We start from the raw sequence: 26,230 nt of genomic DNA on the forward strand, positions 1-26,230 counted from the left end.
TGATAAAAACCCTCAAGAGAGTAGGGATGGAAGGATCATAACTCAAGATCATAAAAGCCATATATGAACGACCCAACGCTAATATCATCCTCAATGGGGAAAAACTGAGAGCTTTCCCCCTAAGGCCAGGAAGAAGACAGGGATGTCCACTCTTCCCACTGTTATTCAACACAGTATTGGAAGTCTTAGCCTCAGCAATCAAACAACACGAAGAAATAAAAGGCATCCAAATCGGCCAGGAGGAGGTCAAACTTTCACTCTTTGCAGATGACATGATACTCAATATGGAAAACCCAAAGGATTCCACCAAAAAACTTCTAAAACTGATTCATTAATTCAGCAAAGTTGCAGGATATGAAATCAATGCAAATACATCTGTTGCATTCCTATACACCATCAATGAAACAACAGAAATAGAAATCAAGGAATCAATCCCATTTATAATTGCACCAAAACCCATAAAATACCTAGGAATAAATCTAACCAAAGAGGTGAAAAATCTATACACTGAAGACTATAGAAAGCTTATGAAAGAAATGGAAGACACGAAAAAATGGAAAAATATTCCATGCTCCTAAGAAGAACAAATATTGTTAAAATGTCAATACTACCCAAAGCAATCTACTATTCAATGCCATCCCCATCAAAATCACACCAGCAGTCTTCACATAGCTAGAACAAACAATCCTAAAATGTGTATGGAACCATAAATGACCCCGATAGCCAAGCAAAGCAATCTTCAAAAAGAAAAACAAGGCAGGAGGCATCACAATCCCGGACTTCAAGCTGTATTACAAAGCTGTAATCATCAAGACAGTATGGCACTGGCACAGAAACAGACACTCAGATCAATGGAACAGAATAGAGACCCCAGAAACGGACCCACAGAACATATGGCCAACTAATCTTTGACAAAGCAGGAATGAATATCCAATGCTGTTTCAAAGGAGCACATGCACCCCAGTGTTTACAGCAGCACTATCAACAACAGCCAAAGTATGGAAAGAGCCCAAATGTCCATCGACAGATGAATGGATAAAGAATATGTGGTGTGTGTGTGTGTGTGTGTGTGTGTGTGTGTACATACATACAATGGAGTATTACTCATCAATCAAAAAGAATGAAATCTTGCCATTTGCAACTACATGGATGGAACTGGAGGCTACCATGCTAAGCGAAATTAGAGAAAGACAAATATCATATGGCTTCACACTCATATGAGAACTTTAAGACACAGAACAGATGAACACAAGGGAAGGGAAACAAAAATAATATAAAAACAGGGAGAGAGACAAAACATAAGAGACTCTTAAATTGGAGAACAGAGGGTTACTGGAGGGGTTGTGGGAGGGAGGAGGGGCTAAATGGGTAAAGGGCATTAAGGAATCTACTCCTGAAATCATTGTTGCACTATATGCTAACTTGGATGTAAATTTTAAAAAATTAATAATTAAATTTTAAAAAAGAATGAAAGAAACAAGGAAAGATGTTACCTGGCAATACTACTGTCACTGGGGAGACTGTGGGCTGATCGCCATCACCCCCTCCACAATCTCCCTCCCGCTGCTGGTACTCACAAGAAACAGAGGTTTCAAACTGGTCTTATTTTGGAAGAAATTCTGTGAAGCAGAAAGGAAGATCAAGGATAAAGAAGATTCACATTTAATTTAAAACATTATCTGAACTGGGGCACCTGGGTGGCACAGTCGGTTAAGCCTCCGGGTTCAGTTCAGGTCATGATCTTGTGGTTGTGGGTTGGAGCAGTCGGGCTCTGTGCTGACAGCTCAGAGCCTGGAATCTGCTTCAGATTCTGTGTCTCCTTCACTCTCTGCCTCTCCCCTACTCACACTCTCTATCTCAAAAATAAATTTAAAAAAAACTAAAAATTAAAAAAAAAAACCATTATCTGAACTGATCATTTCCACTGTCTCCCTCAGAGAACATTTATGTGACCATCTACACAGCAATAAAACCATCTGACTTAGTGTATATATTTTCTTAATTTCTCTATGGTTCTTACCTTGTAGGGGTTGATGTGGCATTTTATTTAATGCTTGTTATTATTTATTACGTCTTATGCAATGCCTTATCTCTGAACAAGATTATAAACCCCTCAAGAGCTGGGATCACCTCCCAGCATGATATTTCCTAAACATATTCGGTAAGTAATTCTAGTTGATCTGGCTGCTTATCTTTAGGAACCACTGAAATCATTAAGGAAGGAAAGGGGAATGTAAAGAAAGAGCACACACAGAAAACAACCATCTCTGGATAACAAAGGCACCAACTCATCACCCTGAAGCCAATTTATAGTAGCCAGAAAATCGTCTTTGCTCATTTGAGTTTACACAGTGAATATTCTCCGTGTTAAGGTCCTGGTGTGGCTCTTAGCTCCAGAGAGGCTCCCTATGAAGCCTGATTCTGGTTCCCGGTTCCTTGTGTAACGTTCTGGCCGCCTGGTTATGTGATGTTTTAATCATGCTTCTTCCCTCCTTGTTGGCACCTGCCTGACACGGGTGTAGTCATTCCCCTGGAATCTCTAGAATGAATACATAACCATCTACAAATGCCCAAGGAGGTACCCAGGGGAGTGCACCTCCAGTTTTGAAGGCGAAGTCGGAACAGCTGCCACCTGTGTTCTCTGCGGTGCCTTCCATCCTCAGCCCACCTCTAGCCCAGCTTCTACCAGGCCTCCATCAAAGGCCAAGAGCCACCATTCCTCAGTCCTTGGCTAGCTCCTCTTCCAAGCTTAAATCTTGAGCATTATTCAGGAGCAGAAAGAGACATGGAAGTATTCTTAGCAATATGATGGAGGCCCCATTTGGAGTCAAGGGAGGAGGTGAACAGAAGTTTCGCCATCATCCAAGAGAGAATAGGGGCCAGGAAGGTCCTGTGCGCACAGGGCGCCTTAAAAGTTCATTAGTGAACTGCGTTTCCTCACGTTCCCAAGCACCTTGGCCTTGGCCAATAAAAATAACAGGAGGAAAAATGTAGTTAATCCTATAACCACAGTACCTTAAAACTCCAGTGGCAGGGCAAATATTTTAAAGGGCAAAGTTGTTTTCATGGTGAAGCCTGCAGGTGGATCCCTTACAAGGAGCCACGGCTCAGGTCTCTGTTCCATCACTGGGGGTCGACATAGAGCTGAAACCTTCCTCATTGCCATTCTGGAGCCTACACTTCTCTTTCTTCCTTCACTGGACTCTTTTTCTCTTTGCCTCTACATCAATTATAGGCCTGTGTGCTTAAAATAATTGGATTCTTGACAGTTTCTTAAAACGGATTCACTTTTACTCTGCTATTTTGGAACACTGAAATCATTCTGTTGTAATCTCTCACCATACATACGCTCTCCATGCAAATAATCATGAAATGAATCGCATTTAAATTTTAAGAGATAATTTTGTATGAAGTAGACATATTTTTCAACTCTTTGCTTCTTATGCCCTTTTAAATACTAGCGATTCAAGAACACATTCTTATTGCATAAAAATTTTTGAATATAAAAATATACAGGTGAAACATGGATGCCCCCTTTTACTTCTGATTCCACTTGCCTTCTCTGTCCCATTGTTGACTTGATCGATAAACTTCCAGTCCTAGTTGTAAGCATTCATATATATATATATATATATATATATATATATATATGGGCATATTGCTATATATACATATATATTAAACATGTTAATATTTTCATGTAAATGAAATTATACTATGTGTTGTTCTACAGCTTGCTTTTTTATATACAGGATAGCTTCAAAGTCTTATTCCATATATGTACAACAATATAGTAATAGTCCATAGGCACAAATAGGGAGTATTATACTTAATCTAGTAAGCTACAACTATATAGTTGGGTTGTTTTCCTGAGAATTGCTGCAGATGGCCAACCACCCCTGTGCACATGAATATTCCTGAAGGCCAAATTCCTAGAAATGTAATCGTGTGTCACAGGATATGTGTGTTTTTAAAAGCTTTATTGATGGATTACTCACATACCCTAAAAGTTTGGGGTGGGTATTAGAATATTTATGTTAATATGATTATTAGTATATTTAAAGAGTTACGCAACCATCACAATTTTATTTTAAATCATTTCCTTCACCCCCAAAAAGAAACCTTATGCCCATTTGCAGCCCCATTCCCATCATGCCCATCCCCCGCCCTAGGCAACCACTACAGCACTTCCTGTATCTACTCTGGACATGGCATATACATGTAACCACACACTGTGTGGTCCTTGGTGTTTGCCTTTTTTCACTTAGCTTGCTTTTTCTTTAGATTTATCCATGTGGTACTTTATCCATGTATCAATACTTCATTCCTTTTCATGCTCAATAATATCCACCATTGGGATATACCAATTTGCCTATCCACTCACCAGCTGATAGACATTTTGGACGTTTCCACTTTTTAGCCACTATGAATCATGTTGCCGTGAACATCTGTGTGCAAGACTTTGTACCCACAGATGTATGTTTTTGTTTCTCTGGCGGTTATACTTAGGAGAACTGTGGAGTCATTGATAGATCTATGTTTGACATTCTATGAAACTCCTGGACTTTTTCCAAAGTGGCTGCACCATGTTATATTCTCACCAGTATCCTAGTCAACACCTGTCTTTTTGATTATCTTCTAGAGAATGTGAAGACATGTGTGTTTTAAAGGTGGTTTTACCAATTTGCACTCCCACCAAAGGTGTCTATATAACAGTAACTATTTCTCCACATCCCCAATGAGAGTATTTTGTTTTAAGAATATATATTTTCATAAAGCATGGGCATGTGCTTATTTCTAGCTATGCATACAGTAAAGAATAAATATAGGAAATCTGAAAGATTAAGAAACTAGAAAAAGCAGTACAAGAAGTTAAGACTGATCATCATCAATGGTCATATGTCACATATAATAACCAAGAAGAAAAGCAGTCACTGATCAGAGAGTCACAAACTTACATGGATATAACAGTATGCCCAAGATAATAGTCAGATGTCTCAAAGAATTCACCACAGACTTGATGATTCTTTATAGACAAAATCTCAACATGATCCTACTAATTAACCTCAATATATCCCATGGATCCTACATGACATTGATAAGGCATATCTGAATTTCAATAATGTTAATGGACAAGATCAATGTCTCATACAAGCAGGATGAATTAGGCAATGCTGGCCATGCAAAATTAAAGAATACTTCGTTTCTTGTGGGACACCTGGGTGGCTCAGTCGGTTACGCATCCAACTCTTGATTTCGGCTCAGGTCATGATCTCATGGTTGTGGGATGGAGCTCCACGTTGGGCTCTATGATGGGTGTGAAGCCGGCTTGCTATGCTCTCTCTCCCCCTCTGTCCCTCTCCCCTACTTGTGCAACCAATCAATCCATCAATAAACAAACTTCGTTTCTGGGAAAGACATCAAGTTCCAAAAAATTAAAGTAACGTACATGGTAAGATATTTAAAAATCCCAAGGCAAAGGAAGTAAGAATTATAAAAAGACTTAACGCAAGGCCTGGGGCTCGTGGTTTAGTCGGCGTGGACTATGCAGCCAGGCTCCATGTCCTTAGATGGCGCTCTCAGTCAGTCTGAGGAATTCCTGTTCTCCTAGGCTGTGTGTAAGATTATTAAAAGCCCAGGAAATATAGTGAGATAGGACTGAATTCCCTAGGAGGATATGAAAACAAATACAGCCCTAATAGTAGGAAAGTACTTCCAAAGTAAATAGTTTTCGACATAAAGCTCACAAATTGATTTGTGAAATATGGGAGTTATTTTTAATAATGTGTTAATCACTGTACTCAAGTGTGATGATCAATTTTGCGTGTCAACTCGACTGGGCCACAGGGCACCCAGAATGAACATTATTTCTGGGTTTGTCCATGAGAGTGTTTCCAGAAGAGAGTGGCATTTGGGTCAGTGGGCTCAGCAGGCTGCCCTCCCCAGGGCGGGGGACCTCGTCCAATCCGCTGAGGGCACTGAGGTCCTGGCAGAACAGAAGAAAAGGGGAAGGGAGGTTTCACTCCCTTTCTCTCTCTGCCTGACTTCTGAGCTGGGACATCAGTCTTCTCCTGCTCTCAGACTAGGAGTCACATCATCCATCGGCTCCCCCTGGTCATCAGGCCTTCAAAACCCAACTTTCTCACACCACTGGCTCTCCCGGGTCTCCAGGTTGCAGACAGCAGACGGGGGAACTTCTCAGCTTCCACAACTGCGTGAGCTAATTCCTCATAAGTCTGTCTGCCTGTCTGCCAATCAGTCAACCAATCAGATCTTCCACTAAATCTTTGGTATTTCCTCTTGGCTCTGTTTCTCCAAAAACCCTTGATACATCAAGCATGGTTCACATCCTGTTTCAAGAGCTTGAAGGTTTCAAAATAATTAGGCATACTAAACCTGTAATCACACTTTAAGAGGTTTTAGACAATTTAATTAGTTTATATTTACAATACATGCTTAAATGTCCAATGGGGCACCTGGGTGGCCCAAGCCCCAACCACTCGGGTGATCAAGCCCCGAGTCAGGCTCTGCACTGACAGCATGGAGCCTGCTTGGCGTTCTCTCTCTCTCCCCTTCTCTGCCCCTCCCAAAATAATGCTCTCTCTTAAAATAAATAAACAAATGAAAAGTTAAAAAAAAAAAATCGAGTCACAAAGCCACTAAGCAGCGCCAGAGTGGGGATGGTGGCTGAGCGAAGGCAGGAGGTGGGTGACATATGGGGGGGGGGGGGCTATGAAAATAAGTAGGTACATGGAGAAGGCTTTCACTGCTAGAGAAAGAAGCAACAAGTATGGAAATGGAAAAGCCAGCATGCACTACTGGGTTACATTTGAGACTATCAATGTGAACTCGTAATTTTTGATCACCATAGATGTAAAATAAAATCAATACAAATGTGTAAATACACATTCACACTGACACACACAAATATGTTCCCTAACCCTTAGGGGCCTGGGAACAACACCACTCAGCAGCAATCAACATCGTCTCGATAAATAACCAAGCGTCCTTTTTCCCAGACTCTGGTTGACGATTACCATCTTGCTAGGAGACCTAGGAACAAGTAGGAAGACATTCAAAACAATCTCAACTGATAATCAGACTGCATCTTCTCAAGAGGAGAAAACAAAAAAAAAGTAAGAAACTGTAAATGTGAGGCTACCTCAGAAAGATGTTATTTACCCCAGACCTTAGAGAGAAAACACTTCATTTCTCCTTATACCAGTAAATGTAAGGCCTGGTAGTTGTATTTCCAATACTTTTTAGCTGAAATTAGCATTTTAAACGTTCTCAAACACTTAATTGCCCTCTTGCTTTTTTCACATCTATACTATTTACTCGAAGAAACAAGCAAGCGTAGAGTGGTTCGATGAAATGGAGTTAATGGCCTCAAAACTGCCCCCTTGGGAAACTGCCTGGTTATTCCAAGAATGCAGCTGTAGCTCGAGTCGTGTTTGTAACCCATCTTCTGCACTGCCCTTCAGAACTCATGGTTTACCCCTGGATGTAGAAAATCTTCACTGCCCTGAGTACATTTCATTTTCAAAATAGAGTCTAATACAGCTGGGTAATCAAACTGAGTAATAACTCGGGGCTGGAAAGAAAAAAAGGCACGGAGAGACTGGAATCTCCAAACTATTTTAACTAATAGTGCAGTATAATCAAGCGTACAGTTTCCCAAAGTCACTTTTGGAGGATAACATTAACCTAGTTAAATAAGCGGAATAATTTCATGGTCACACCTCAGATATGTTATATGTACTAGCTCACGGCATTAAAAAATGGCCCTTGCCAAAATACACCTCCCACTGTTCTACCAGGCTACTTAGAATTCAGAATACTTTGACCTGACGGACAGCGAGCTGCTGCTAAAATACCACATATTTTATACAAAAAGTAGCATGATCCCTTACCATGAATTTGTTTGACACAATGAATTGTCAGCCTGACTGAAGCAAGACAGAGGACATACTGATGGGGGCGGCGGGGGGGGGGGGGGGTGTCAAAGAGGACAGTCACCAAAGGAAGACCCTAAAACCACCTTCTACTGAAGGTTAATACAGCAACCCCCCTTCGGTTCCAGATATCCACCTCCAACAGATCAGACAAACACAGCTGCGTGGTCCAAGCGCGTGGTGATTTTTATTAAGAATAACTTTGGTTCTAAGAATTCCACCCTCAGTTCTGTAATACTTTCCATTAAAAACAATTATACAAGAGCAAATACAAAAAATATTAAATTATGAAAACAAATCCATTAAGGCTCCCTTTATATATATTATATACACTCAAACAAGTCAAGATTTTTCAGAGTAGAAGAATAAAGTCAACTGTTGCAGCTTAGAAAGCAACACTACTTTACTACCAGGAGACTATAAAACACTGAACTATTTTAAGAAAACCACAGAGTGGAAAAATGGAGCCATTTCTGTCAAAAAGTGGCTCAAAGCACAAAACTGCCCGGATGTTCAGGAGTCCTAGGGGTTTGGACCGCACAGTATTAACGTGTGGAGGGGAGACTGGCACGCTTTTAAACTCAGGCTTGTGAGCTGAGCTGAGCTGACGGCTTCAGGGAGCTTCTCGACCTGTATATCCCACTGTTTGGTCATAAGACATCACCTCACGCTATTTACAAGTCTTCTGGCCAGACCTTGTACTACTCGCTACACGTAACTGTGCAGACTGGTGAGTGAGACTGGGAGGGAGATGCTTTTGTCCTTTTTCTTCCCAGTGAAGAACAAATTCTAGGTAAGTTCTAGGAACAGAATCGGTCCTTCTGAAGGAGTCTGTCGGGGACCCTTGAGAATTCTATCGAGTGGCAGAATTACTTCAGAGACGCAGGACTTAAGATCCAACATCCAGTTAGGTGAAAGGCTATGAGCTAGTCCTGAATCTTCATCCTGCAAATCTCATCATTAGTCCATATACACAAAGACAGCACTCCAGTCAGCGTGCAATCAGAAATGTACCTTCAAGAGGATCACGTGACATACCTTCTTCTCTCAAAAAGGAGGAGGATGGAAAAAAAAAAGTTACCGTTCCATCCTTCAAAAGTAGACTATGACAGAGCAACATTTTATCTTCAGCATCTCATGTTTCGTTCAAATGATACCCACTGGTGAGAAATCACCCACTGCGGGTGTGGTCGACATGTCCTCTAACTGGCAGTATGTGCTGTCTCTGTGTTTACCTTCATCTTGTTCACATGAGGACTGAGTATGAGCCTGTCAACTATGAAAACTAAAGCATTCCCATAGAAAGCTAATTTCTACTACGCTTATTAGGATTAAAAGCTCGGGATCCAGTTTTCTATGAGCCTTTAAAGGAGAGGACTCTGCAATGTAGAAATTACTGGCTGAATCGTCTGGATGGAGAACATACTGAATCCACATGAATTCTTCCAGATCACCCCCAGTAAAATGTACCAGCGGTAATAAAACGTACTTTGCGTAAGGATTTCGCTGTTGTCCGCCTGGGACTCACTCACGATAGCAAGCTAGCTGGTGTGCGGAAGCTGGGCGGCCTCTCCCTTCGCCTCAGCGTTTCCTGAGGTGCATGCAGTGGTCATCACCGCTGACAGAGCGGCGAAAGAGTCTTTCTTCACCGGGAAAAAAAACAAAAACAAAAACAAGGCAAAGCAGTATGTGATCCTTGATCCGAAATTTCCAAAACTGGGAATTCTAATGATATCCAAAATGTACAGATGCTATCAACCTTCCACCTTAGGCCTCCTGGAGACCGATCTACGTTTGTTTCACATTAGAATACCCAGACAAGTCCTCCTTGCCTGGCTCCCGATGGGAGCTTCCCCCACACTGTTCTCAAAGATTTGGACCCTCTACGTTTGACACTGAAGTTGGGTTATATGGAACTAGTTATTATACTCCAAAGGAGCGGAAGGATTGTTTCATATAAAGGGACTAGGCTCGGCAAGAAATTCAAACACAAAACAAAACAAGATCCTAATAGTTATCAAAGCAAGAACTGGATTTATACAATGTGCCTTCTCTGAACTGGACTGTCACTATGGAGCATTCTAGTATCAGAGAACCAAAAGCAATTAAAATAAGATCAAGATGGACCTTTATGTGTTTTTTGTTTCCTTATGTTTTACGTGTAACTTGTTTGCATATTTTTAGGTATTTTTGTTTCCATGTTTTTAAACCTTCTCACCCTATTTCTGAATCTTAATGCCAACAAAGGTAACAGCTGTGCTCAACATTAACATCAACATTCTCAGGTGTCAACCTAACACGGGTGACAGCAGGACTACACAAGACAATTCTGGATTCTCAACAGAGAATTTACAAACATAAGATGTAACAGATCAATGCCTTTCTATGTGATCTAAATTATCTAGCAGATACCTAAAGGAAAAAACAAATCACGTGTTTTTTGTTTTTTGTTTTAGATTTTAGAAGGAGAAAGGCTCTCTGCCCCACTAAACTTGGACTGAAAGAAAAACCAAGTAGTGCAATTCTGAAGAATTTATTCCAGTGTCCTCTTTCTTTTTTGCTGTTGTGGTTTTGTTTTTGTTTTTTTAAGTCTTTGAACACAGGTTCACTTATCCCAACTTAAGTGCTGGTCAACGTCCTTCATTTGGCGAATAGAAATCAACTGTCACAGGTCATTTATCCACCCAGATTGTAGGAAAACCAAAACCAAATCCTTTTTAAAGTAACAATTCTCTGCTGGCTGGGGTTCTCTCCAGGGGCTTCTGCCCTGAGCTTAAGTGCTGCGGAGACACCTGCACACGGCCTCCCCGTGTGGTGTGCTGGGCGCGCGGTCTCTGTGGCCCAGGCCTACGACTCCTGCGCTTGGGCCACTTCTTGGCCTGTTCTCCTGAGATTGCCTTTAACCTTCACAAACTCTGGGGTGTTTTCTTGTTCTTCTTGCAATTTCTGCTTCTCAAGTTCATGCTAAATGAAATTCAGAAACAGGAAAATTATTTACAAAATGAGAGGCTTTTCGAAACACTCCTCCTCTTTCCAAAGTCCCTAACACCTTCATTTCCCAGTGGAGGAAATTCTCTCCCAGTCTCCACCTTAGGTGTATGTATGTACGGACATGTGCAGGCCCTGGGGACGTCCTGCGAGGGAGCAGCAGCCCCCCCGGGTTGTACTACCAGCAAAACCAAAACCAAAAACCCAAAAATCAAGGCTACGGAAACAAGATCCCGAGACCAATGTGCAGTTGGTTGGTGAGGCTGAATCTCACTCAATTGCTTGAGCTCCCCAGTGCTCTGCTGTGAGTTCAGTGATATTCCCCGGTTTGGGCTTTGCCTCCTGAATCCTTGTCTTTACCTCATTTGAATGTATTTTATGTAGCCCATTAGCTGACATTCTATCTCATAGTTTCCTTTTGTGAAATCAGCATTTACATCTGACATGTCTGGTAAATTTTGCTTGTTCCAACATTCTTACTTCTCTGGACAGAAGAGATAACTTTTGAGAGGAGTCAACCAGAGAAAGTCAAATACTGCATGATCTCCCTTATTTGTGCAATCTAGAGAAACCAAAACTGTAAACGCAGAGAGTAAAATGGCGGCTAGCAGGGGCTGGGGAAACGGGAGAGATGTTGGTTAAGGGTATGAACTTGCAACCAGTAGAGAAGTAATACACAGCACAGCACAGTAATTACAGCCACCAAAACTACACTATGAACATAAACAAACAAAACTACACTATGAACAGAAATATGCTAAGTGACTAGACCTTTAGTTCCCAACGCTGAAGAAATGATAATTACGTGATGTGACAGGCGCTAGCTAACGCTTCGGTGGCAAACACACCGCAATATAAATGCACCAAGTTAGCACGCAGTACACCTTAAACTCACATGGTACTGCATGTCAGATGGATCTGAATAAAGGAAAAAGACAACTTTCATCACACTCTCACCTGCTCCAGCTTCTGCTGCCGTTTTAATAGTTCTATTTCCAAGTCAGATTTCTTCTTTTGTGCTTCTTCTTCTTTCTGCTTTATTACTTGATCTCGTTTTCTCTTTTCCATCACCTTTTGCAGTTCTGGCTTATTCTGAGGGGCAAGACCCCTGCATAAATAAGTAAATAAATAACAAAATTAGAAAGTCTTAATCTTAAAAACAAAAACAAAAGTAAGTTTTAATCTAATGGGCACAGCCTTCATCAACAGAAATTTATGGCGTCAGCCACAGAAAAGGGGTCTACTGAATTGGCAGCATCACTATGATGCCTACTAGCTGCTAGTCAGCACGGGTCGTGTCAGAAATTCACGAGCATGGAAGAAAGACAAGAACAACTTCCAAGAGTATGCAAAATGCATTCATTCAATAAAAATGGACTGAGCACCTACTGTGTGCCAGATACTAGGCTATGTAAAGGGTAGTGAGGATGGTTTGGAGGGGGGAAGGTCGGAATAGCGAGCTCATTCAATGGGTATTATGATCGCTTATGATGCTGATGGAGACGGAGAAGATGGAGACGAAGATGGTGGAGAAGACAGTGATGGAGAAGATGGAGATGACAGAGAAGAGGAGGACAGGGATGACACAAGATGAGGAAGGTGGAGATGGAGAAAACAGAGATGGAGATGATGGGGATGGAGATGACAGAGGAGAACAGAGATGATGGAGATAGATAGAGATGGTGAGGATGGAGATACCCAGAATATGAGGTGCCTCCACCTGAAGTTTTAGGGAAACCTTCCCAAGATGGAGCCCCCGATCCCACATACTAACTATAGCCTTGAATCGAGTGCCTGCGTGGCTCAGTTGGTTACGCATCCGACCCTTGATTTCACCTCAGGTCACGATCTCATGGTTCGTGAGATTGAGCCCTCCGTCGGGCTCTGTGCTGACAGCACGGAGTCTGCTTGGGATTCTCTCTCCCTCTCTCTCTCAAAGTAAATAATACACACACACACACACACACACACACACACACACACACACACACACACATATTGCCTAGAGTTAGGCTAGCACAGAAATGTAAACAGCAAAATGGCCCTGGACCCCTCTTCCAAAATTCTCAAATCTGTCGTAGGGCTCTTGTATACCAGAAGGCACGTCTAAGATTTCATCACTGCTGGGGGGGCAGAGAATTCTGATCCCTTGACTCCTAGTGCTCCATACAGTGGAACTGCTTCAGATGTGTAGTTTACTACTGATGATGCACGGAAATCAGGCTTCAGGGAAATTTTACTTTTCTAAGAGATAAATCAGGCTGCCTTCTTTGCAGATGGGGAGAAACAAAAGCAAAACTTAGACCATTTCCTAGCAACCCTGCACCCAAAATGTTTGGGGTAAGTCAAGGACATTTCCTTAGGTGGAACTTCTATGTTTAACTGTCAGCTAGGACATTGCTGGTTTCTATTTTTCTACCATTTCCTTAAGATTTCTTCAGTCCAGGCTTTCCACGGTGGTGGCTCAGTCAGCCTATCTCCTTCTGTCTTCCTTCTCTCTTTAGCAAGTCTCCACTAGCTCTCAAGTAATCTCAACTTGATACTAACATTTACTAAGAGCATTTAAAATAAAAATGAAACAAACCACAGAACAGGAAGAACATCATCAATTTCAGGCAGCATAGGGTGGAAGTGATGGTGGGCGTATTCACTCTCACGCACCCACACACATGCACACTTGACCTGTCAGTGACCCAGGCTTTTCTGGGCAGCAGGAAGGGCCCTACTGAATCAACTCAGGACTGAGATGGGCCCATGCACCTTCCCACGCACCTTCTGGTCCTGCTGATGGTGACTGCTAGTCTGTAATTCAGGAATGTCTACCTTGGTGGTGGTTCTCTAAACTATTTCAATCAACCAATGTGTCTCAGCATCTGGGAGTCATCTGAGTAACTGTTAAATCAAATAACAATTTCCCAAGTGTGGGCTCTGGCTGCAAGAAACTCGTCAACACACTCCTCTCAATGTCTTTCAAGTTCACACTATTTCATCTGTAAACAAATCCTCAATTTCACACTTCTTCATTTATCTAACTATAATTTTTTAAGATTCTGGCATCTCCCCTATCTCCATTTTTTTAATCATAAATGTTTCAAAGTTGTTTACAGAGTAAAGATCAGTATATGCCATCACTACAGATAAAGGATGCATAGTCAAAATAACATGTATCCTCACTTTCCCAATCTTCATTAGCAGAACTTTTAGTAAAAAAGAAGAATGAAAAACATTAAATTCAGCCAAAAAAAAAAAAAAAAAAAAAGAAGAAATAAAGGAAAGGAGATGAGTTACTTCTGTGATTTAATTAGTGTGTTTTGCAGTTACTAAGATCTTATGATGGGGGCACCTGGGTGGCTCAGTCGGTTGAGCGTCCGACTGTTGGTTTCAGCGCAGGTCATGGTCTCACGGTTTCGTGGATTTGAGCCCCTCATCAGTCTCCTTGCTGACAGTGCGGAGCCTGCTTGGGGTTCTCTCTCTCCCTCTCTCTCTCTGCCCCTACCCGACTCACGCTATTTCTGTCTCTCTCAAAATAAATAAATTTAAAAATAAAGATTAAAAAAAAAAAGATCTTATGGTGTCGACAGAAGTATCGAGGAACTATTCTGGAAGTTAAACATGAAGTGTAATAAAAACTACTTATGGTACTTTGCTCACAATAAATGTAAGTGGCACCTGAGCATAAGAAAATATGTTTGTAAATAATCTGAGTAAAGACCCACTCAGTTCCATGACTATTAAAAAGCTTCAGTAGGATACCACAGACAGAATTAAGGGACTTAAATTTTAGGATTAAGAATTTAGCTATCTACATAATTTAAATTTCAAAAATTTTCCTTTCCCTTTATTTCACTGGCAAAATTAACCTCAATGGTTATTAAATTCTTCTGGATTATGCAAAGGATGCTCAACAACTTTGATGTATGAACACTAAGCTGGCATTCTGCTGCAGCCTATGAATGGGTTTAACTAACATCCAGTATTCATTTTCTAGTCAAAGACTTTACACAATGGAGACAGTAAGATAAAATATTTAGCCACAGAAAGCTCAGGGAAATGGTGCTTATCTGATAAATGTTCTGCACTTACAGCAGTCAAAAAGTCAGGCAAATTTAGTTAATATTTTATCACAGAAGATCACTTCACTTTCTGTGCTGAATGGAAAGTCAAGCACTGCCCATATGATTCTGAGTTGAAAACTGGATCAGCCTGTAGAGAGTGCCCAGAGACAAAAACAAGCCACTCCAAATCTCATGGACTATAGTGTCATTCTTTGCATGCTAACAGCTGATTTCTCTTTAATCACTTCTGACAGATACAATTAACAAGCACTTTCAATTCCTCTATGATTGACAGGTGCTTAAGTCCTGATGGCTTTGAACCACTCGACACCAACAGTTATTTCTGGGTCTAGTTCCTGTGACTATAATGTGACAGAGGGCACCCAAGATAGTTTTTTAAATTCGTAAGTGCTCTTTGCAAAAACAAAACAAACAAAAAAAAAAGGTAGGTAACATATACACCCATATATGTAAAAGTAAAAGCACACCTAAACCCCCTGTTAAGCAAATCTTGGGAGCACCACATACGCTGTATTCTATGTGGTTAGAATTGTACAGAGTAGAGTCCTTGCCCCACGGACCATTTCCCATTCTTACACCCACAGATAACTAAGACTTTGGGCTGTCCTCTTCCATACTTTCTATGGCCTCCTCCTCATTCTTCTGAACATCTGCCTAAGATGTCATGGTACAGAAGTGCCATCATTTTCCCACTCCCCTGACAAACATTTAGGTTGTTTTTAATTGCTCCCTATTAAAAGCAATGCAGCAATGAACTTCCTTACACATGTATACCTGCCCTTTTATAGAACTATTTCTGTTGGCTAGATGCAAAAAAGTACAACTGCTGGCTGACCAGCACATTTTACGTTTCAGTGGATATTTCCAAACTGCCCTCCAAGAGAGGCTCCAACAATTTATCTTTCTACCACTAGCGATGAAATGTACAGACAACTTTTGAAGGTACATTTCACATTTCACATAAACCACTGAATACATCAAAGGGCAGACTGGAAAGGTCTATATTCATTCACTCCACCCCCACCCCAGACACATAAAACCCATAAAGGTGAAATTCCCTCTCTCCTCACCTGGGAGAGCATGGAGCCAGAGGCGAGGGCTGGCTCAAACCCTAACGGAACAGCTCCCCTCCCTACCCAGCCAAATATCTCCTGGCCTAATTTTTTTCTTAGGGTGGAAGGGGAGGGTTGCATTTGGATTTCAAGTCCTTGATCTTTAAATCTTGGAATCTTCTGGTTTGACCTGTCTTTATCTACATTTTTGGCTTGAGTCATTTCTACCTGCATGGATTCTAAACGCAAATACTTCTAACTCAACTTCCCATATTTTTTGCCACGTGGTACAGCAAGTATCTACTGAGGAACTATCTGTCCAGCAAAGCATATAAAATGAACAACTAAAATCACAGGAAACGAAATTGCTGACTGGAAGGTACAAGCCAAAGGACCAATTTTAGAGATGTGTTTAGGTGATTGGATATTCTATATCTGTGGCCAAAAGTACTTTGTAGAGAAGACAGAATCTAAGTTATGTAAGAAATATCCCTATATTTTTAAGACCTCTCAAACACTTTTTTTTTTTTTTTTTTTACATTTTTATGTTTGAGAGAGAGAGCCTGAGTGGGGGGTGGGGGGGCAAAGAGAGGCAAGCAGGGATGGGGGGACAGAGGATCTGAAGCGGGCTCTGTGCTTCAATCCCTACATTTTACAGCATCAAGACTGCTGTGGGGCTCAAACTCATGAACCGTGAGATCATGACCTGACTGAAGTCAGATGCTCAATCGACTGAGCCACCCAGGTGTCCCGAACACTCATCTTTCAACTACAAAAAGTAATTTCTCTTGAAATCTGCCAACTACAAAAAATAATGCCTCTTGAAATCTGCCCTTTGAGCCACTGGGAACACCTACAGAACCTGAGAAGCTGACCAAAGGTCTTCATAATCAGACTTAATGGCAGACTGTAACCAGATCAAAATTTAAAAACTCTTAATCTGAAACTGATCTAGGTCCAAAAGACGGTAAGTAGAGGAGAATTATATCCTTGACAGGGTGTAGGTTTCAGAGTATTTACGAGTATCTACAAGTATTTGTTTTCCTAAACAGTGAATCTGCTTTTATCTTATGATCTCTAAAATGTAACCTGAAAAACTCTGTGAATCAAATGCTCCCGGGTTTTGAGCCAAATTTATGCCTAAGTAGAGCAAAGGTACAGGGCTCCATGGAATGCTTGCTTTGCGTTGATCTCATTTCTGTCTCCCTTTCTTCTCTCCACTTTTTTTTCTGAGTGATACTATTACTCTATTTGGTTTATCTGTATGAATTGCTTTTTATTCTATGTTTATTCTCTGGGTTTTCTTGTATTTATATGTCAAATTAGGGTAACCCCAAGATAACACACACTGGGTTACTGGAAAGATCACTGGTTAAGATAAAATATGGGAAGGTCCTTTACAAATTGTAGAAAAGGAAGCAGACTTTCATTATGATACAAGCCAAAAACCAAGTACAATTATCCTTTAACCAAATATATATATTATCCGTCTGAAACTTCCTATCATTTGGCACAAAAATTTCTTGATTTTCTAAATTTAGAAATTTTATTTCTAAATAAAAACCCCAGAGTCTCTAGTAAGTATATATGATAGAAGATGAATCAGAGAAGAAACTGCTTGAGACATTTTCACTCCACAAACCAACTGTATTTCTAATGTGAGGACCCCACCAAACTAAGATCTTATCTTCAAAAACCTGAAAACATAGGATGAGATACATGCATTGGATTTTGAAACCCACCTTCCTGCCTTTTCGGTTTCTTTTCCCCCCTCTTGATATACTTCAAAAGCCAGGCCACAGCCCTTCAGAGAAAAGGGGGAAGAAGCAATGGAAATTTTCAGAAGATGCTACATGGGAGGTGGAACATGGATGGGACTAACTGAACATTTATTTTTTAAATTTATTTATTTTTAATGTTTATTTATTTTTGAGAGAGAGAGAGAGAGAGAGAGAGAGAGAGAGGGAGGAGGAGAGAGGGAGAGAGACACAGAATCCAAAGCAGGTTCCAGGCTCTGAGCTGTCAGCACAGGGCTCAACTCAGGGCTGAAACTCATGAACCACGAGCTAGATCATGACCTGAACCGAAATCGGACGTTCACCCAACTGAGCCACCCAGGCGCCCCGAATTGAGCATTTGTTATACCCCAGTCATTTTAACAGGTATTCACACATGTTATTATTTAAAATTTTTTTTTTAAGTAGGCTCCATGCCAAGCATGGAGCCCATCGTGGGGCTTCAACTCACGATCCTAAGATCAAGACCTGAGCTAAGATCAAGAGTCGGACATTCGGGGCGCCTGGGTGGCGCAGTCGGTTAAGCGTCCGACTTCAGCCAGGTCACGATCTCGCGGTCCGTGAGTTCGAGCCCCGCGTCAGGCTCTGGGCTGATGGCTCGGAGCCTGGAGCCTGTTTCCGATGCTGTGTCTCCCTCTCTCTCTGCCCCTCCCCCGTTCATGCTCTGTCTCTCTCTGTCCCAAAAATAAATAAACGTTGAAAAAAAAAATTTTAAAAAAAAAGAGTCGGACATTCAACCGAGTCACCCAGGCGCCCCTATTTATTTTGTTTTTATTAAATGTTTTTATTTATTTTTGAGAGAGAGAGAGAGAGAGAGAGAGAGTGCGAGCATGATCAGTGGAAGGGCAGAGAGAAAGAGAGACACAGGATCCAAAGCAGGCTCCAGGCTCTGAGCTGTGAGCACAGAGCTGGACACAGGGCTCAAACTCACAAACCATGAGATCAAGACCTGAGCTGAAGTGGGACACTCAACCAACTGAGCCGCCCAGGTGCCCCATCCCCTATTTATTTTTTGTAAGAAGGATATTTTTATCCCCCATTTCATAGATGAAGAAACGTGTATCAGGAAGGGGGACCTTGTCCAAGGTCATAAAGGTAGGTCAAGTTAAACGGCAAACCAGGATTTAGATGATTTCCCTCTAACCTCAGAGCAACATACTCTCTACACCATGGTACTTGAGGGAACACCAGCATTCTCCCAAATTACTTGAGCTGGGCCTGGCTAAAGAGTCAGCTGTGTAAACAAGGAAAAGAAATCATGGGCCAGAGAAAGTCAGACAGAAGGAAGGTCTATTTTCACAGAAAATGACTATTCTAGAAAATTTGGAACCAGATTCGATTGTACAAACCTATACGTTTTAGATATAACCCAGGGTACTAAGTACATTTTTGTGGAATAATTTGTAGGCTATAATTCAGAGAACAAGTCTGCCAATTTTGGTTTTACCTTTGCCTCTCTTCTGACTTGGAGCCTTTTCATAGATACAATAGAAGAACAAAACCAAACCAAATAAAACAAAAACAGCTTGGGCCAGAATGTCTCTTACTAGAGATCAACCAAGTCCCCTCCTCCCACTTTACAGATAAGGCAACTGAGGACCAAGAGGTAAAAGATGATCAGAAAACCACTCAGTGGCAACGGCTACTCTTTTGGAGTACATCAAACTTTCGATCTTTGTACCAAAATGCAGGCATCATTTCCCAGGTAAGACTGCCTTCAAACTCTGTGGTCTATTTAGGAACGTACAGTTCTGCTTTGCTTTGGGCATGATATCAATTCTATATGTTTTTTCTTTTATGTGACAATGATGGTTAGAAGCTAAGCACTTATTCAAAAAGGATCAAACGTGCATTCAGTTTAATCACCATGAATCTAACAGCATACTGGGGCACGTGAATAATGCGAGGCAGGGGTGCACTAGGGAAGGAGAACTGCCGCCAACATCTCTTCACATTTTTTTATTTTTATTTTTAAATTAGGCCTTCCTGCTAAAATATGACCCGGCTGCTTAACTTGGTCTGTATATCCTTCAGTTCAATGGGTACCTACTAAGGCTGAGTAAAGAGTGGGGCAATGAATGACCCATAAGGTCCCACAGTTAAGATCAAAAGTTTCATTCTGAAGATCCAAGAAGTGCTCCAAAGGAAGCTTAAAGGCTCTTAAATAAAGTAAGTAATTCTGTGTCCTAATAAATAAAAATAATTTTGTATCCTTGGCTCTCCCAGTCAACCTGCCCTGCCCAGAATCACTTAAAAAGCAGACTATACCAACCCAACATCCAAATTTTTTATAGCACACATGGAGCAAACTGTCTACAAAGAAGATAAAAGGTAAATGTTTTCTCTCTTCCAAAAAAATAATAAATGCCCCAAATGTAAGGGGCAAATTCAGAATTTTTACAAATCTAACAAATAAGGTATTCCTCTTCAACTTAGGATACTCTTTTATCCTTAATCGATCCCCTTACATCCAAATTCTAAAGCACGTGTCTATTTTCAAAGAGGACACAGTTCTGCAGAATGCAGAGTCACTCCAGCAGATGATGGGACTTTATGGGGGGGAGGGGGTGCCCTGGCTCAAGGACACCAGAAGGAACAAGGCAGCCTTAAAAACCATCAGGAAAGGTAAACATCTCTGAAGCTGAAGTCCCCAAAAGGAAAATTCTGCTCAAGAGACCACCGTACCTTTTTTGATTCATGAGAAGTTCCCTGTGAAGATCCTGATGGTTGCGGGATGTTTTGACAGGATTGACTAGTTTCTGAGGCCTAATTAGCTCCGGATTGTCATCTTCCACGTAGTCTGGCTCAGCCATGATGTTTCTCGGAATGAGATAGGCGTCCTTGAGGTCACTGTCCTCAGACGGGCCGTCTGAAAGAGAAAGGTGACACGGTCTCTGGTCGTTCCTGCTGAGGCGTGCCATCCCCCAGGGCCCACTTCACTGCTTCACTGAAAACTCCTCTGAAGCTTCGAGAAAGCAGGAGGAGAGAAAAAGAGACACAACAATGGCCGTGGTTTTCCGGGTGACTAAAGCAAAGGGGACCCACGATCTGACTCTGGTCACTACTGCTCACACTTTAAGTTTCAGGTCACACAGGATGCTTCCTGCCAACATGTCAAAAGACCAACTTAACCCCATAACAAGCACCTGGACACCTGACCGGGATCCTTCATTGCTTCTTTCAGCCCCCTCCCCCCACCCCCGCAATGAATGTGCACCAGTAATGGGCAGACCCATGACACCCATCAATGTTGCGAGGCTTCTAGAGCACAGAGCACTGCTTCTGATGTTGCCACTGGCAGGGGTCTCCTCTCCCCTTACATGAGCACCCAGCTCACATTGTCCTCCGCTCCCTCCTCAAACGTCACCTTCTCAGTGAGGTCTGACCTCTCCCTACCCTACTTAAACCCAACCCGGCCACCAGTTCTTCCCTGCTGTCAGTCCTGTGAGTTGGCTTCTTGGTTACTGGCTCTCGAAAGCAAATGCTCCCGAGGGCGAGAATTTTGTCTTACCCACCCCCTCTCCAGCTGCCCTACAACAGTGCCAGGAAAAAAGGAAGTGACAGGAAGGGAAGAAAGAAGGGAAGACAAAGGGAGAATACTTCGCGGCAAGAACGCGTCTGTAGAGGTTTTTGGCAGGGAGGGCAGGCAGTCACTGGAGCACAGCACAACAACTCCATGGAATGCCTGGGCAGAGTCCCCCAGCCTTTCTGGGCTCAGACTCCTGATCAGTAAAGCAAAAGGAACAGAGGACGATCCCTAGGGTCCCTTCCCCCCCCCCCACCGCCCCCACCCCATGTTCAATTCTAGTCATTCATTCTATGATTTAAGTGTGTGTCCCCCCATAAGAGATGCTCAGGGCACAGGTCTCCCCCACACACGCCCTTGTAGCTACGCAGGGGCAGTGTGTGGCGCACAGTGGGCAGTCCGCAAACATTCATGATATTTAATGAGACAGAAGAACAAACTCAGCGAGGGCAAGAGCTGGGAGGAAGAAGGCTGGCTGGGCATCAGGCTGGAAGCTGATGGGTCCAGCCGGCAGGCACTCCATTGCTGTGGACCCCTAGGCACTTTTGGTGTTGACCTCAATCCTGCTCCCCTGCCCCCAAAACAAATCTGTCCAATATTTCAAGATAATTAACATGCCATTTCATGCTTCCCTGTCCCTGTATGATGACTTTATTTCCCAAACCAAAAATGAGATACAGAGTGTGACTATGGCACAGTATTTGACACTGGGCCTTCCCTCAAAGTCCAGACAACATGCTTACTAATTCTCTGGCCAGTTTGACGCCTCTGGACGGAACAGCGACCACAGAACAGGCCAAGGTTGGGGGAAGACCCGCACGTTCATGGGCTCACACCCAAAACGGCCACCTTCCCCCACCTCTCCAGGGACACGGAGAGAACGATCCCCTCCACGCATCCTGGCCCAGCAGTGGTGCAGATGTACTTCCACCATGACACAGAGGAGCCAGGGGTTTCTGCCTATTCTCCCCACGAGTCAGAACCGCTTCTTTTACAGCTCTGAATCCCCAGGCCCAGTAAAGTGCCTGGCACATGGCAGAAGCCGAATAAATGTTAACTGAATCAAAACTGGTCTAAACTAAAAAAGTGGAGAGGTCTTCCAGGGATAATCTCCTCGATGGAAGACAAGTTCCATCTTTATTTCTGCCCATGACATCAACCCACCGAGCAAACATGAAGTAAAAGCACGTATATTCACACAAGAGGGTGGGATGAAGGGAGGAGAGAACACACGGTGTTGTTTCCATGGACTCTGGGCACAGGAGTGAAGGGGCAGGCAGTGGAAAAAATAAAGATGTGTTTTCAACTAAAAATTTTAAAACAAAAACAAAAACTGGATCCAGTTGCAGTCAGTCACAAGCAGGAGTTTTGCTCTCAAGGTCATGAAGATGCTTTCCCAAATCCTGAACTATTCCAAACCACTGGTGTATTCTTCCACACCCAAGGGGAAAAGATGTCCCAAGCAGCAGTCAGCAATCACCCAGGGCCCGTACGTGACCATGTGTGAGCCCAGCAACAACCCAACGAACAGAAGAACTAGAATCTTCACTTTGCAAACAATAAAACGGGGAAACAAAAAGTAACTTGTTCATGCTAATATTACTAGTAATAGGAAGCTCAAACTAAAATGAATGTCTCTGGTCTCAAACCTGTTCTCTCTACCAAATTTGCGATTTTTATAGCAAAATCTCTTGAAGATTAACGTGAAAATAAAGAGATTAAAAATCCAAAGAATAAAGAAATCAGCTAAAATAGAAAAACTGTGGATGCACTATTTGTTTATATATAACGGCATAACTGAGGCTCAGGATTACTGAACACTGAGATGTGTGTAACAACTTACGCCAAATAGTCCTTGAACACTATTGACATGGATCCTTTAAATCAGAATGCCTGCAACCTCACTGACTGGAGAATTACTTGACCGTGGCAAGTCAGCAAGCCCATCACGGCCAGCCTGGCTTTAATACGCTGCCCCACACCAAAGTGTACTCTTTGACTGATATGTGAAAGGCACCGTACACACCTCTGTGTGGCCCCAGCGGTCTTTCCATTCTCATTAATGAGCAGACAAGAAGGCCTACAGGATCCCATAAAAGGATCTGTTTCTCTGCTCCAAACCATGGATAATCTCCATGACACTGAATCAAAACAGGTCACAGCCTCCTAAGGTCAGTATCACCTGGGGGAAGGGGAGCCCTGTGGACGTGGGGCAAAGCAAAGAACTCATGCAAAGGCCACAAGGCAGGAGTGTGCCTGGGGGGTGTGAGGAGCTGCAAAGAAGACAGCGGGGCTGGAGGAGTGAGTGTCGGTGAGGACAGAAAGGTGATGCAGGCGGGGAGGGGTCATGTGTCATGGGGAACGTGAGGGCCACTGTAAGGACTCTTGGCCTTTACTCTGGAGACAGCAGAAAAGACATTCAGGATTTCGAGCAGAGAAGTGACCAGACCGGACTCCTATTTTTTTATTTTTTACATCTTGATTTTGTTTTGTTTTTTTCCGTCTATAATTATTTTTTTATTTAAAAAAAAAATTTTTTTTTTTAACGTTTATTCATTTTTGAGACAGAGCATGAACGGGGGAGGGGCAGAGAGAGAGGGAGACACAGAATCGGAGGCAGGCTCCAGGCTCCGAGCCATCAGCCCAGAGCCTGACGCGGGGCTCGAACTCACGGACTCACGGACCGCAAGATCTTGACCTGAGCTGAAGTCGGACGCCCAACCGAAAGAGCCACCCAGGTGCCCCTATAATTATTTTTTTAAATGTAATTTATTGTCAAATCGGCTAACATACAATGTGTACAGTGTGCTCTTGGTTTAGGGGGTAGATTCCCGTGATTCATCGCTTACATACAACAACACCCAGTGCTCATCCCAACAAGTGCCCTCCTCAATGCCCATCACCCTTTCCCCCCTCTTCCCACCCCAAATCAACCCTCAGTTTGTTCTCTGTATTTAAGAGTCTCTTATGGTTGTTTCCTTTTTTTTACAATTATTTATTTTTGAGAGGCAGAGACAGTGTGAGCAGGGGAGGGGCAGAGACAAAGGGAGACACAGAATCAGAAGCAGGCTCCAGGCTCTGAGCTGTCAGCACAGAGCCCGATGCAGGGCTCAAACCCATGAACCGTGAGATCATGACTTGAGCCGAAGTCAGATGCTTAACTGACTGAGCCACCCAGGCGCCCTAGGAGTCTCATGGTTTTAAAAGACCACTGTAGTTACTGAGTTTAAAACAGCAGCAGCAGGCAGGGAAAAAAATGGGGAGGAACAGTGATACGGGTGACACATGGGTGACACATGGGTTAGACCAGGATGGTTGCAGCACAGGTCAGACGGGTCAGGATAGGTGCTGACTGGAAAGCCTCTGAGGTTTCCTGAAGGACTGGACAAGAGTCACGAAAGGCATGGGAGAAGCACGGGGGACTCCAAGGTCCCTGGCCTAAGCTACGAAAGGGTCGGCGCCATCATGCAGGGGTGCTGGGAGTGGAGGTGGACACGCAGAGTCTGATGTACCTGCTGGACAGACGTCTAGGTGATGACAGCAAAAAGGCGAAGGCAATCAGTGCTCAAACCCTGGCTGACTCGTTTGCCCCACTGGTTTGACCTCCATGGTCTCTCACTTGCCCCCCCCCCCGCCCCGCCCCCCCAGGCCCCCCTCCCTCTGCCCTCCTTTCTCACAATTCCTGCAAGCAAAGGCAAACAAACAGGATGCTCACTCCCAGTCTCTCCTGGATGTCGGTGCCAGGGTACAAAGCACATCTCGGGTCTTGATGCCAAGACAGAGGTAGAGCTTTCAGTGTGCAGAATGGGAAAGGCTTCGGTTCTGAATCTAGGAAACAGGCTCTAGCTTGGAATTTTCTTTGGATTCCTCTCTAGGTTTAGTATCTGGGAAGTGCTGCTTCTCCCAGGGGACCAGGCAGGAAGGCGGGCCTCAGCCTGTCCCCGCCTGGATTGAAGCAGACACCCTGCTGCACACGAAGGTGCAGACGCTCCCCTTCAAACCCTTTCTCACTGGTTTGCCCTTCTGCACAACTGGGGCCAGGACAGGAGACACGAGGCCCCTCAGCCTCAGTCAAGTGTGACCTGAGGCCTGCCTGTGGACCAGGCTAAAGGAGTCCTTGTGGCCCCTTACGGAGTAGACCCTGCCGGGGTCTGGGAAAAGGTCACTTAGTGGGGTGAGCCCTGGGGATGAACCAGCAGGGAGCAACCTCTGTTAACCTCTAGTACTCATGGCAGTGGCGGTGGCCACTGAAGGATCTGGCGTCTGCATTCTGGCCACTTCTCAGTGACTTTCCACCCTCGAGCCATGACCAACACATGGAACGTAAATGACCTTCTTCAACTTTCTTCCCTCTGTCAACCATCTTCCTAATCGCTACTAAGTCAATGGCACTGGAAAATGCCCTTCGGATCCTAAAGAAACTCTTTCGTTTCACGGATCCTATCCACCAATTAAACTGAAATGGAGGGTGCCTGGGTGGCTCAGTTGGTCAAGTGCCGATGCTCAGTTCCAGCTCAGGTCACGATTCCATGGTTTGTGAGGTCAAGCCCCGCATAGGACTTTGTGCCGACAGCGCAGAGCCTGCTTGGGATTCTTTCTCTCCCTCTGTCTCTGCCCCTCCTCTGCTCACTCACTATCAAAATAAATAACTTCAAAAAAAATTTAAACTGAAACGAACACTTACTGCCCCCAAATGTTCACATTTCCCTGCCTTCCTCACCAGCACGCCTTTGCCAGCACCATTCTCTCCAGCAGAGATGCTGATCCTCTTCAAGTACCTACTCCTGAACTGCTGTAAAGCCAAATTTTACTCAACCTTTCAGATCCAGATAAATGT

The 26,230-nt window shown here is 43.2% G+C and overlaps 1 protein-coding gene across 1 annotated transcript in view; it reads right to left on the reverse strand.

Moving 5' to 3' along the window:
- Positions 1-8,118: 8,118 nt before the first annotated feature.
- FAM107B (family with sequence similarity 107 member B) overlaps positions 8,119-26,230 on the reverse strand; it is a 235,584-nt gene continuing 217,472 nt past the window's right edge. The window contains exons 3-5 of the mRNA XM_030323365.1: positions 20,553-20,736; positions 11,901-12,051; positions 8,119-10,919 (exon numbers count right to left, since the gene is read on the reverse strand). Coding sequence (XP_030179225.1) covers positions 10,803-10,919; positions 11,901-12,051; positions 20,553-20,736 — 452 coding nt within the window. The 3' untranslated portion in view covers positions 8,119-10,802. The remainder of the gene's footprint in view (positions 10,920-11,900; positions 12,052-20,552; positions 20,737-26,230) is intronic.

The sequence above is a fragment of the Lynx canadensis genome, chromosome B4, assembly GCF_007474595.2.
Source record: "Lynx canadensis isolate LIC74 chromosome B4, mLynCan4.pri.v2, whole genome shotgun sequence".
NCBI classification, from domain to species: Eukaryota; Metazoa; Chordata; class Mammalia; order Carnivora; family Felidae; genus Lynx; species Lynx canadensis.